The sequence below is a fragment of the Narcine bancroftii genome, chromosome 13, assembly GCF_036971445.1.
Source record: "Narcine bancroftii isolate sNarBan1 chromosome 13, sNarBan1.hap1, whole genome shotgun sequence".
Lineage (NCBI taxonomy): Eukaryota > Metazoa > Chordata > Chondrichthyes > Torpediniformes > Narcinidae > Narcine > Narcine bancroftii.
The window spans coordinates 63,076,693-63,089,214 of record NC_091481.1 but is presented as its reverse complement, the minus strand read 5'-3'; the positions used below and the strand labels follow the sequence as shown (position 1 = coordinate 63,089,214).

Below are 12,522 nucleotides of genomic sequence, written 5' to 3'. Positions count from 1 at the left end.
CTTTCCCTGTGGTTCACATTATGTAATCAAACAACTCACATGTGATCTTAGATTTTATAAAGATTATTTGTATACATTTTGGATTGAAATTACAGCACTTTGTACATGGTTCCCTCACTTCAGGGCACATCGCAATGGTGCATATATTAAAGTAGTCATGTTTAGTACTTTGTTGCATGCAATGACTGCTTGAAGTCCTTGAATCATAGATATCACCAGGTGTTGAGTATCTTCTCTGGTGATGCTCTGCCAGGCCTCTACTGCAGCCACCTTCAGCTCCTGCTTGTTTCAGGGGGCTTGTCCCCTAATGTTTTCTCTTCAGAGTAAGGCAGGCCTGCTCGATTGGATTTAGATCAGGTGACTGACCTGGCCATTGAAGAATTTTCCAGTTTTTAGCTTTGAAAAACTCTTTTGTTGCTTGAGCAGTATGTTTGGGATCACTGTCTTGCTGGAGAATGAAGAGGCGTTTGTTCGAGATGTTTCTAAACTCCTCAAAATTCATTTTGCCGGGTTTATGTGTATTTTGGTCAATATGGTACATAGTGTGAAAAATAAAAAAAATCATTTTTTCACTGCAAATACATCACCAATGAAGATAAATGTGGCAGCCAGGCAAGCCCAGGCCTTAACACCCCCACCACGTTTCACAGGTGAGGTGGGATGCTTTGCACCTTGGGCAGTTTGTTTACACCTCCACATTTTGCTCTTGCTATCACCCTGATACAGCTAACCTTGGTCGTAAGACCTTTTTTCCAGAATTCAGTAGGCTCCTTTGAATACTTTTTGGCAAACTGTAATCTGTTTCTGTGCATCTTGCAGCACAGCCTCTGTGTTTCTGCTCATGAAGCCTTCAGCGGACAGTAGTCATGGACACGTTCACACCTGCCTCCTGAACAGTGTTTCTGATCTGTGTTAGGTCTGCTTTGTTCATGAATGAGTGAGTCAAACACCAGATTGAGTCGAAATCAAGGTTCTTTGTTCTTTATTGCCGGATTGTAACACTTGCAACTAACAGTGTTAGTTGGAGAAGGCGCATTCTGCCGTTATCAGCAAGTGGTGTTTTTTTATACCTCAGGATACATACTTAGTAAATTATCATACCATTACATTGTCCAATGAATAAACTGTTGCTATCCTTCTCTGTTAGTCTGCTGCACATCATTCTTGTTAGTGCAAAGCTTATCTTGAGTGTACAAGGTCACATCTGCATTCTGTTACTCCTTAGTACTGGGTGACTCCTTCTCCGGTCCCATCTCATGATGTTTTTACCTTACATCTGTCAGACCGGCGTTTGGGGATTTTGTTCTTCATTATGATGAAAATTCTTCTGATATCAGCAGTGGAGTCTTCCTTGGCCTCCCAGTCCCTTTGCGATTACTCAGCTCACCAGGGCTCTCTTTCTTCTTCATGATGTCCCCAACTGTTGATTTTGGTGATCCAAAGGTTTGGGCGGCATCCCTTATTGTTTTATTCTTGTTTTTCAGTCTCATAACGGCTTCTTTGATTTTCATTGGCAAAACTTTGGTCCCAATGTTGAAAAAATGCCAACTACAGATGCCAAAGACGATCAAAAGCTTTGAATCAAGCCTAGCTCTCTTATACCTGCACCAATGAAGCAATTAAACAGACCTGAGTAATCCCAAACATCATTGAGCCCTGAATTGGGGGAACTATTTTTAAAAAGTGCTGTAATTTCTACATGGTCAAACCAAATGTATACAAATACCGTTTAATAAAATCTGGAATGTGCACTTTAATCACATGTGAATTGTTTGATTACAAATTTAAAACTGTGGAGCATTGGGGCAAATGAAGGAAAAAAATGTCTTTGTCCCAAACATTATGAAGGACACTGCATATGGGTCAGCATAACATTGTTGGCCAAAGGGCCTATTCTGTGCTGTAATGTTCTATGCTTTATTTTGTAAAAAAAACTTCTGCAATGTGATTTTTTGTATCCACCTAACGGGACATACTGAGCACATAGCAGGTTTCAACAACATTCAGACATGGACCAACCAGTGACATTTGCCACTTCCAACGAGAGATTCCAACCGAGTCTTGCTGAATTTCTGTTTTATCATTGTCAAGGCTCCCAAGGTTCTGAAGATGCACCACCATATTTAGACTGGCAACTTTCAGAATTGAAACTAGCATTGCTTATTGCCCACCCCAACTGGACTTAGATCGGCGGCGATGAACCATTTACAGATGATCTAGTGATGGTGCTCCCATAATGCTTTTGGGGAGTGCTGAAGAATTTAGACAGTGATAATAAAGAAAGACAGAGAGAGACTTTTCCAAGTCAAGATGGTGTGTAGCCAAAGGGGAGCCCGCAGGGCTTGAAGCTCTAATCCTTTTTTGGTGATGGAGGTGGAAGGTATGGGAGGTGTGGTTGGAGCTGCCTGGGCAAATAACTACAGTGTATTTTGTGAATTTTACATGCCGCAGGCTTTGTGCACCAGTGGTAGAAAGAATAAGGGTGGAGTGATGGCTAGGGTGTAGCTCAGGATGTGGTTAGAGCTTGCACCCCTGTGAACAGGGGGAGGTTATTCCATTATGCTCCTAATATGCACCTTATTAACGCTGGAAAGATTTCAGAGAGTCGAATTGCAAGGTAGCCAGTCACTCGCCTGCACTTGCAACTACTGGATGTAATTGGTTAGTTTCAGTTTCTGAACAAGGGCAAACCCCAGAATATTGATGATTGGATGACTTGGCAATGGTAAAACAGGAATTCCACAAGACTTAGTTGAAATCTCTTGTTGGGAGTGGGGAATGTGTGGATGCTACTGGTTAGCTTGTACCTGGATCCTGCTCTGTGCTCAGTGTGTCCCGTTAAGTGGACACTGCATGACATTTTTAAAAAAAAGAGCAAGGAAGAAATCCCTGTCAATTCTTTGCTCAAATAATAACAGCAGACCAGACTGCATCGGTCTGAGAGCTTCCTGTGCACAAACTGATATATACAACAACGTCATTTCAAAACTTCTTCCACCAACTTAAATTTTTTTTTTAATTTAAAATTTTAGAGATACAGTAACAAGACCTTCCCCCCCCTACAAGTCTGTGCCACTCAAAATCCACCAATTGACATAAAAATCCCGGACATTTGTGAACGGTGGTGGGGGGGGAGAACCGGAGGAAATTCTTGCGGATACAGGGGTAATATATAATCTTCTTACAGACAGCGCTGGTTTCAAACCCGGGCTGCTGGCACCACAGTCTTTTCTTTGGCTTGGCTTCGCGGACGAAGATTTATGGAGGGGGTAAAAAGTCCACGTCAGCTGCAGGCTCGTTTGTGGCTGACCAGTCCGATGCGGGACAGGCAGACACGATTGCAGCGGTTGCAAGGGAAAATTGGTTGGTTGGGGTTGGGTGTTGGGTTTTTCCTCCTTTGCCTTTTGTCAGTGAGGTGGGCTCTGCGGTCTTCTTCAAAGGAGGCTGCTGCCCGCCAAACTGTGAGGCGCCAAGATGCACGGTTTGAGGCGTTATCAGCCCACTGGCGGTGGTCAATGTGGCAGGCACCAAGAGATTTCTTTAGGCAGTCCTTGTACCTTTTCTTTGGTGCACCTCTGTCACGGTGGCCAGTGGAGAGCTCGCCATATAATACGATCTTGGGAAGGCGATGGTCCTCCATTCTGGAGACGTGACCCATCCAGCGCAGCTGGATCTTCAGCAGCGTGGACTCGATGCTGTCGACCTCTGCCATCTCGAGTACCTCGACGTTAGGGGTGTGAGCGCTCCAATGGATGTTGAGGATGGAGCGGAGACAACGCTGGTGGAAGCGTTCTAGGAGCCGTAGGTGGTGCCGGTAGAGGACCCATGATTCGGAGCCGAACAGGAGTGTGGGTATGACAACGGCTCTGTATACGCTTATCTTTGTGAGGTTTTTCAGTTGGTTGTTTTTCCAGACTCTTTTGTGTAGTCTTCCAAAGGCGCTATTTGCCTTGGCGAGTCTGTTGTCTATCTCATTGTCGATCCTTGCATCTGATGAAATGGTGCAGCCGAGATAGGTAAACTGGTTGACCGTTTTGAGTTTTGTGTGCCCGATGGAGATGTGGGGGGGCTGGTAGTCATGGTGGGGAGCTGGCTGATGGAGGACCTCAGTTTTCTTCAGGCTGACTTCCAGGCCAAACATTTTGGCAGTTTCCGCAAAGCAGGACGTCAAGCGCTGAAGAGCTGGCTCTAGTAGCGTTGTACTAACCATGCCTTCCTTTGAGGTGTCCCAAAGATGTGGGGGGGTGCAATTCTTTTTTAAAAAAAAAAGGACAACAGAATCTCGCGGAAAATATCATTTACCTCCTGCATTATCGAGGTTTTCACACAAGTCTGCCACCGTATCAAGTGCATTGCATTGTCTTTCTTCCTCGCCTGCCTCCTCCTCTGGTGTTTCGGACAGGATTTGGAGGCAATCCTTGAGTTGCGCAATTTCATCTAAGTGCCCATTAAATGCATCCGACAGTGCATCCTGCAGCCACTGCCTGCGCTGTGGAAACACAGGGTGAGGTTTTTTTTTCAAATTAATCTGCAGTAAATCACATGAAATGGAGGGCAAGTAGCCTTTATTTATACTCCAAGAATGGGGTTAAAATTACACCAGGTAATAAAGCCAAATTAAACCAGGAGATTCTTTACTCCCAAAAGCTTGCTGATTTCAGCTAATGCAAACACTTCAAATATTGGAAAACTTTACTATATATAAACCACCCCCCCCCACCCCACAACTAACAAAACTATAAAAATGACACAAAAAAACCCAAAAAACTACAACAGGTGTAGTATTCCCCTCAATTAACTGGATGCAGCTTATCGCAAGTGGCAGATGACTTGAGAAGCAGCATAGTCGCCCAACCAAACCTTTCTAATCAAATACAGTGAAACCTCATTAGAACGCAATTCGTTAATCGCTTATAGCACGGGTGTCTGTGGACCCCAGGCATTGATTTTAGGATGCCAAGCTAACAGTGGCTAACAGCCACAAACTCAAAAATGGACTCTTCTGATTCATTTACAAGATATGTATGTAAAAGATCTTATTATTAGGGTTTGAGTCACAGTATTCTGTTTTCCTGCTTCCTGAATCATGACCTATACGCATCTGTTCCGCGACTCGGCTGTAACGTGCTATGAAATCTTGGACACCAACTACCATGTTCTAACGAGGTTTTACTGTACAAATAAAATCTTCACATTTAACCCACAGCTTCCAGTCTGTGGTCATCATCTTCTACTTCAATCAGCTGAGGTTCCAGCGCCACCTTCCCATTCCCATTCTTCTTCCCAGACAACTTTACCGGTGGTTTCAACAACTCTTGACTTACTTTATTATCTGGCAAAAAATTAGCCAGGTAATAAAGTAAGTCAAGGTTAATGCCTCAAAATCACTCTCAAAAAAGTAAGTCTTTGATTAAAAAAAGAGGAACACTAGGGTAAATCCATGTAAACCTGAGTCTCAGTGTGGATGTCAAAGGAGATGATTGTGGACTTCAGGGGGGGTGAAGGACCACTCCCCATAACATACCAATAGTTCCATTGCAGAGAGAGTGGGAGCTCAAAGCTTCTTGGTGTGTATATAAAGGATGACCTATTCTGAACCCACAACACCTCCTGTCAGGAAGGTGCAGCAGTGCCTACACTTCCTAAGGAGATTGAAGAGGGCAAGGCTACCGGCCACCATCCTAACAATGTTCTACAGGAGCACACAAGAGAGTGTCCTGTCTGGCTACATCGCAGCGTGGTGTGGTAGCTGCAAATCATCAGATTGAAGATCAACACATATTCTCTGTGATTAAAAGTGCTGAGATTACTGGATTCTGCCTTCCCTCTATCGATGATATCTAGAGGGAGCAGAGAATCAGCGAGGACTCTCGCCATCCAATCCACAGGACCTTCAAGTAAGAGGTACAGGAACATCAAAACCAGGACCGCCTGGCTGAGGAACAGCTTCTTCCTGCAGGCGATGAGATTGTTGAACAATTCTAGAAACCCGTAAATTATTTGTTTGGATTTATTTTGGATTGCTATGTATATATCTTATGTATAGGGTCTACTATATTCAGACATATACTGTTACATCGGGTTGTACATACACAATCAGGTGATAATAAACAAACTTAAATCTGTTATCACAAGAGCAGTAAAAGCTGCAAACTTTAGCCAGGCCACATCCTGAAGATGAGCTACGTTAACGCATCAGTATGATCCAAGTCTGACTCGTTGAAGATTTGTTGCATTTCATTTCCAATTACCAGCATTTGGTTCATTTTGCTTTTTTGTTTTCCTTCCCCCCAATTGTTTTTATAAATTTTAATTGAGAGATGCAAAACAGTAACAGGCCCTTGCAGCCTAGAAGCCCGTGCCATCCTGATACTCCCAATCAACCTATTTGTTTGGAACATGGGAGGAGCTCCCAGAGTAAACCCAAACGGTGAAGGGGAGAACATCCTTAGTCCTGCATTCAAACCTGGGTCGCTGGCACTGCAAGGGCATCGCACCGTGGAATGTTTACCTTCAATTTACAGTAATGTTTCTCCTTGATGTAAAAACAAAATGTCCTGCCTTTCTATCTCGTGTAAGTTACCTCTTGGGTATGACTGAAAAGTATGAGATGAATCCATCAGGATCCGATATTAGTTGCAGGTGTCTTGAGTATCGATGGAAAGAAGTGAAAAAAAAGCACAATTAAAGCTAGGTCTTAGAATGCTGGTGTCAGAGTCAGAACAAAGAAGATAAGAACAGGAACCAGCTTGACCACTTTCTGAGATCAAAGACAGAGAAGTCGTAAAGAACTGGTTAAAAGACACTTGAGAGCCACTATCTCGGAGGATCTTTCCTGGACCCAACATACCAATGACTTTGTGAAGAAAGCACGTCAGCGTCTCTACTTCCTCAGGAATTTGCGGAGGTTTGATAACGGCACCAGAAACCCTGGCAAATTTATACAGAGGTGTGATGGAAAGTGAGCTGACCGGCTGCATCACGGGGACACCAAAACCCTGAGTGTAAAGCCCTCCAAAAGGTAGTGGACACAGCCCAGGACATCACAGGTAAAACCCTCCCTACCATCAAGAACATCTACAGGGAATGCTGCCATCAGAGAGCAGCAGCAATTGTCAAGGATCCACCCCACCCTGCAAGCGCTCTGTTCTCGCTGCTGCCATCAGGAAAGAGGTATCGGTGCCACAAGTCTTGCACCACCAGGTTCAGGAACAGCTGCTCCCCCTCCACCACCAGATTCCTCAACCACAAACTCAATCAGGGACTCACTTAAGGACTTACTTTTGCACTTGGTTGATATTTTTTATTCTCTCTGTATTGCAGTTTGCTGACATTCGTTATCTGTTTACATTTCTTTATTTGTTTACATTAGTTCACTGTGTACTTTTTTTTGCACTGGCAATAAGTGGTAATTCTGCCGCGCCTGCGCGGGGATGTGTGTGATGTCATGAATGCACTCTGATAATAAATCTGAAATCTGTATATGAAAAACACAAGAAGTCTGACCATTTAGCAGACTAACTTACACTTGGTAACTGAGATCACCGAGTTTTCAAGTTTTGCAAAACTAATAAAGTGGTAGAAGCCCAGTGAGAACGTTGTGGTACTGAAATTTGTTTTAAGGCTGCAAGGTACGGAACTTTAACAGCACTAACCATTTTACTAACTGTGCCGCCCATTCCCCAATTACAGCAGCTATCCTGGTTCAGACCAACGATTTTTTTTTTGGCAAAGCATTTGAAGACTGCCACATAGAGAAGAGCAGGACGAAACATACTTGCCTCTTCTGGCATGGGATGGAGTTCTGGAGCTGTGTCACCCACTGATCCTGCCTCCACTGCAAGCCTCAGCAGACCCTGCAGGTTATTTGAATGTTGCCGGTTTCTCTCAGGTCCACCTTCTGCCATTTTAAAGAATCTTCGATCTGGAAAGACAAGTACATTTTATTTGTTGCGAAACCTTTAAAAGTGCACCAAAGTCCTGTCATTGAGGTGGAGGGTTGTTTAGTAGATTTTGGATGGAGATGAGGAGGACCTGCTTTTCCCAGAAGGGTGGGGGGGGGGGGGTGAATCTGTGGAATTCGCTGCCCGTTGAAGCAGTGGAGGCGACCTCAGTGAATATATTTAAGACCACGTTGGATAGATTTCTACATAGTCGGGGAATTAAGTGATATGGGTGGGTGAAGATGAGCCGATCATCACATCAGCCATGATCTCATTGATGGCCTGCTCCTGCTCCTATTTCTTATGTTCTAATAAAACCAGACCCACAGCCTGAAATGGAATGAAATCTTCATTCACTCACTCTCTCCATTGATGACCCCATGGAGTCAAGCATTGGTCAAGCATCTCTCACTGAGCTGCCTAACAGAACTAGCATTGCTAAGGGCCATGTTATCCAGGGGATGTAGGTACAGCAACTGGAAGCTAACCCTAAGCATCCAGCCCCACAGAATGTTGCCTCTTCCTTGACCCATCACCAGGGACCGAACCTCAGCCAAATCGGCCACTGATCTCTTCCCTGCACCCCACCCAACAAGCCTCCAGAGGTGGTGCGGTGCCTCCTCCTCACTTGGGACTCAAGCACCAGCTTCACTCCCACTCCTTCCCCTTGCCTCCCCCCACTCCATCCCTCTCACTTCCTTCTGTCCTGCCCCTACTCTCATACCTTGCCCCGAGTCCCATCCCTCACCCCCCCATTTGCACCTGTCCCTTGCCCACCCATTCCAACCCCCATTCCTATCCCTCAGATCCCTCCCCACTCCCACTCCTGTCCCTCACCCGCCTACTCCAGCCCCCAGTCCCACCCCCCATTCCCACCTGTCCCTTGCCCACCAACTCCAACCCCGTCCCATCCCCCCCATTCCCACCTGTCCCTTGCCCACCCACTCCAACCCCCAGTCCCATCCCTCACATCCCTCCCCACTCCCACTCCTGTCCCTCACCCGCCTACTCCAGCCCCCAGTCCCACCCCCCCATTCCCACCTGTCCCTTTCCCACCCACTCCAACCCCCAGTCCCAACCCTCACATCCCACTCCCACTCCTGTCCCTCACCCGCCTACTCCAGCCCCCAGTTCCAGCCCCCAGTCCCACCCCCCATTCCCACCTGTCCCTTTCCCACCCACTCCAACCCCCAGTCCCATCCCTCACATCCCTCCCCACTCCTGTCCCTCACCCGCCTTCTCCAGCCCCCAGCCCCCAGTCCCACCCCCCCCATTCCCACCTGTCCCTTGCCCACCCACTCCAGCCCCCAGTCCTATCCCTCGCCCCCATTCCAGCCCACTACTCCCATTCCTCACCCCCAGCCCCACTCCTGACCCTTGCCCCCACTCCCCGTCCATCGCCCCCTCCTACCTTCCCCCTGCTGTGTTCTCCACGCAGAAACGTCTCGGCCTTTCCAGATTCTTCCAGCGTTTTCAGTCCATGGGCGCCACCATTTTCCAGGACGTGGCGTCACAATGCCCTTGTGATGCTCGCCCACCGGAAGTGACGCAACAGCGGGCCACTGGCTCCCTGCCTCCGCGCACGCTGCTCGCCCCGTTGGTGTGGCACAGAGCAGACTGGCGGATGTTCTCCAAAGGCCGGCATTGCTAAATACATGCATAATAAGCAAGACTTGCAACTCCACAATAACTGTCAGGATTTTGGACATCCCTTATCTTATTCTAAACAGAAACGTCAAAGAATGCAATGAAGTTAAAGGTCCACATTCCTTCTGCAGGTCCACTCCCACTGGGACTCCCTTGTCCACTTCCTGCCCCACCAATCGTCCCCTTGGGACCTATTCCTGTGGCCACAGGAGACGCTTCACTTGCACGCACGTCCTTGTGAATCTGCAGGGGCCAACTACTGGATCCGCTGCGGACTTCTCTCCATTGGAGAGAATGGGCGCAGACGGTGAGATCGCTTTGTCCGGCACTTCGGCTCTGTCCCCTGCAGTAGCGTGGGTCTCCCAGTGGCTGTCCATTTCCCGTGCTTCCATCTCTGCTCTTGATCTCATGCACTGCCAGACTAAGACCACCCACAATTGGAAGACCACCACCTTATCTTCCGTCTGGGCGCCCTTCAACTGTATGTCATTAAGACCAACTTCTCCAATTTCCATTAGCGCGCCCCCCCACCAATCTTTCCCTTTCTCTCTTTTTTTCCCTGTTTCCCCAAACTTCTGCTTCCACAGAGCCCACAAAAAAAAACATTCCCCCAGTCAATTCCCACCTTTCCTCCCTCCTGTTCATTGAGGACTCCTTCCACAGCATCTTTCAGATGCTCCCTTCAGGCAAGACATGCAGTATTTGGAGCCAGTGCCACCAGGCTGAGGAACAGCTTCCTCTCGCGCTGAATGAGCAAAGGAACTACCCACACTGACCATTCTGAATACTTGTCTTTCATAGGTATTGTTTGTCTAATTGTGTGTCTGTATGTTTGGCACTGAGGACCAGAGAACGCCGTTTCGTCGGGTTGTACTTGACAATAAACTTGACTAGTGAGTGCTAAAGCTATTGAGGAAAACTTAACTTTTGCAAACAGCAGAATTGCAGAATGAAAATAATATTAGTTAGTCCCAACTAAGTGATTGCATTGATTAAACAATATTGATTGCACAGATACAGGGCCCTTTACCCCATCTGGTTTCTACGCTTTAGGCTCCAATACTGGGGAACTTAAATTAAAAAGCACCAACGGTTGGGAGGGAAAACAGCTATCCTAACTGATCCGGCTTTCACTAATGTGTCTTGACGCTTAATAGCCAACTCATCAGGGTATTTAGTGATGGACACCAAATGCTGGCATTGCCAGCAACATCCACAACACTTGGAAAAAAAGCCGGACTGCTCGGGGATTGGGTCGCCCCAAATTTTCTGGATTCTTGGTCAGTACTTTTAAAAGTCAAATTTAAGAATAAACAGGTACATTGTTGAAACATTTTTTCATATAAAATACGAAGTACAAAAAAATTTAGTTTTTTTCTTGCATCTCCGCGACTTCTGAGTGGACGCTTGTTGCCGCCGTGCATCTGTGGCGCTCAAGCTTGCACATAAAAGCTGAGAGTTTTCGAGAAGTCCGGATTTCAGCCAAGTTTCCGAGGTCCGTTCTTGGGTGGTCTAGATTTCAGGCAAGTTTTGGAGATCCAGATTTTCAGACTTTTACTGTACTAGAGAATCTTGTATTATTTTAACCCTCAGAAACTCAACCAGCTTCTTAAATTCTTAATTAAAAGACTATGCTCAGTCTGAGCTAGCAGCAAAGTCTTAAGTTCTATCACACTGAGCACTGGCACATCTCAGGGTTGTGTGCTCAGTCCGCCTCTGTTCACGCTGCTGGTTCGTGACTGCGCTGCCAAATTCAATTCAAATAGATTCATCAGTAGTTGGCCTCATCAGCAATAATGAGACAGCTGACAGAGAGGAGGTTGGGCACCAGACCGACAACTTAAGTCTTAACATGGACAAAAGAGATGATTGTGGACCTCGGGAGGATGAAGCTTGACCAGTTTCCAGTACACATCTATTATACATCACGGAGGGCACAAAGTTCCTCGATCCCATTAGACAGGTAGGTGCAGCAGCGCCAAAACTTTCTAAGGAGGCTGAGGAGAGCAGGGCTACCAGCTCCCACCTTGGGAACTTGTTAATAGTACAAATGAATGTCCTATCTGAGTGGTCTTCTTTTTCTTCTTTGGCTTGGCTTCGCGGACGAAGATTTATGGAGGGGTAAAATGTCCACGTCAGCAGCAGGCTCATTTGTGGCTGACAAGTTCGATGCGGGACAGGCAGACACGGTTGCAGCGGATGCAGGGGAAAATTGGTTGGTTGGGGTTGGGTGATGGGTTTTTCCTCCTTTGTCTTTTGTCAGTGAGGTGGGCTCTGCGGTCTTCTTCAAAGGAGGTTGCTGCCCGCCGAACTGTGAGGCGCCAAGATGCACAGTTTGAGGCGATATCAGCCCACTGGCGGTGGTCAATGTGGCAGGCACCAAGAGATTTCTTTAGGCAGTCCTTGTACCTTTTCTTTGGTGCACCTCTGACACGGTGGCCAGTGGAGAGCTCACCATATAACACGATCTTGGGAAGGCGATGGTCCTCCATTCTGGAGACGTGACCCACCCAGCGCAGCTGGATCTTCAGCAGCGTGGACTCGATGCTGTCGACCTCTGCCATCTCGAGTACTTCGACGTTAGGGATGAAAGCGCTCCAATGAATGTTGAGGATGGAGCGGAGACAACGCTGGTGGAAACGTTCTAGGAGCCGTAGGTGATGCCGGTAGAGGACCCATGATTCGGAGCCGAACAGGAGTGTGGGTATGACAACGGCTCTGTATACGCTTATCTTTGTGAGGTTTTTCAGTTGGTTGTTTTTCCAGACTGTACAGTAGATGCAAAGCATCGAACCACAAGTCAAAACAGCCAAAATCACTAGGGTCTCCTTTTCCTTTATTGACAATGTTTACCTGGAGCGTTGCCTAAACAAAGACCAAGGACCATTTCTATCCAACACACAGTATCTTTGACCTAGTACCATCAGGAAGG

General features: G+C 46.7%; 1 protein-coding gene across 3 annotated transcripts in view; it reads right to left on the bottom strand.

Annotated features, from left to right (window-relative positions):
• The window catches only part of hspbp1 (HSPA (heat shock 70kDa) binding protein, cytoplasmic cochaperone 1), a 33,050-nt gene extending 23,573 nt beyond the window's left edge, over nucleotides 1–9,477 (bottom strand). Inside the window, exons 1-3 of one of the 3 annotated variants that reach the window (XM_069909685.1) lie at nucleotides 9,355–9,475; nucleotides 7,782–7,924; nucleotides 4,303–4,489 (exon numbers count right to left, since the gene is read on the bottom strand). In XM_069909685.1, coding sequence (XP_069765786.1) covers nucleotides 4,303–4,489; nucleotides 7,782–7,907 — 313 coding nt within the window. In that variant the 5' untranslated portion in view covers nucleotides 7,908–7,924; nucleotides 9,355–9,475. Of the gene's footprint in view, nucleotides 1–4,302; nucleotides 4,490–7,777; nucleotides 7,925–9,354 lie in introns of all 3 variants that reach the window. The other 2 variants (XM_069909686.1, XM_069909687.1) reach the window with 2 other exon arrangements.
• Nucleotides 9,478–12,522: the final 3,045 nt, after the last annotated feature.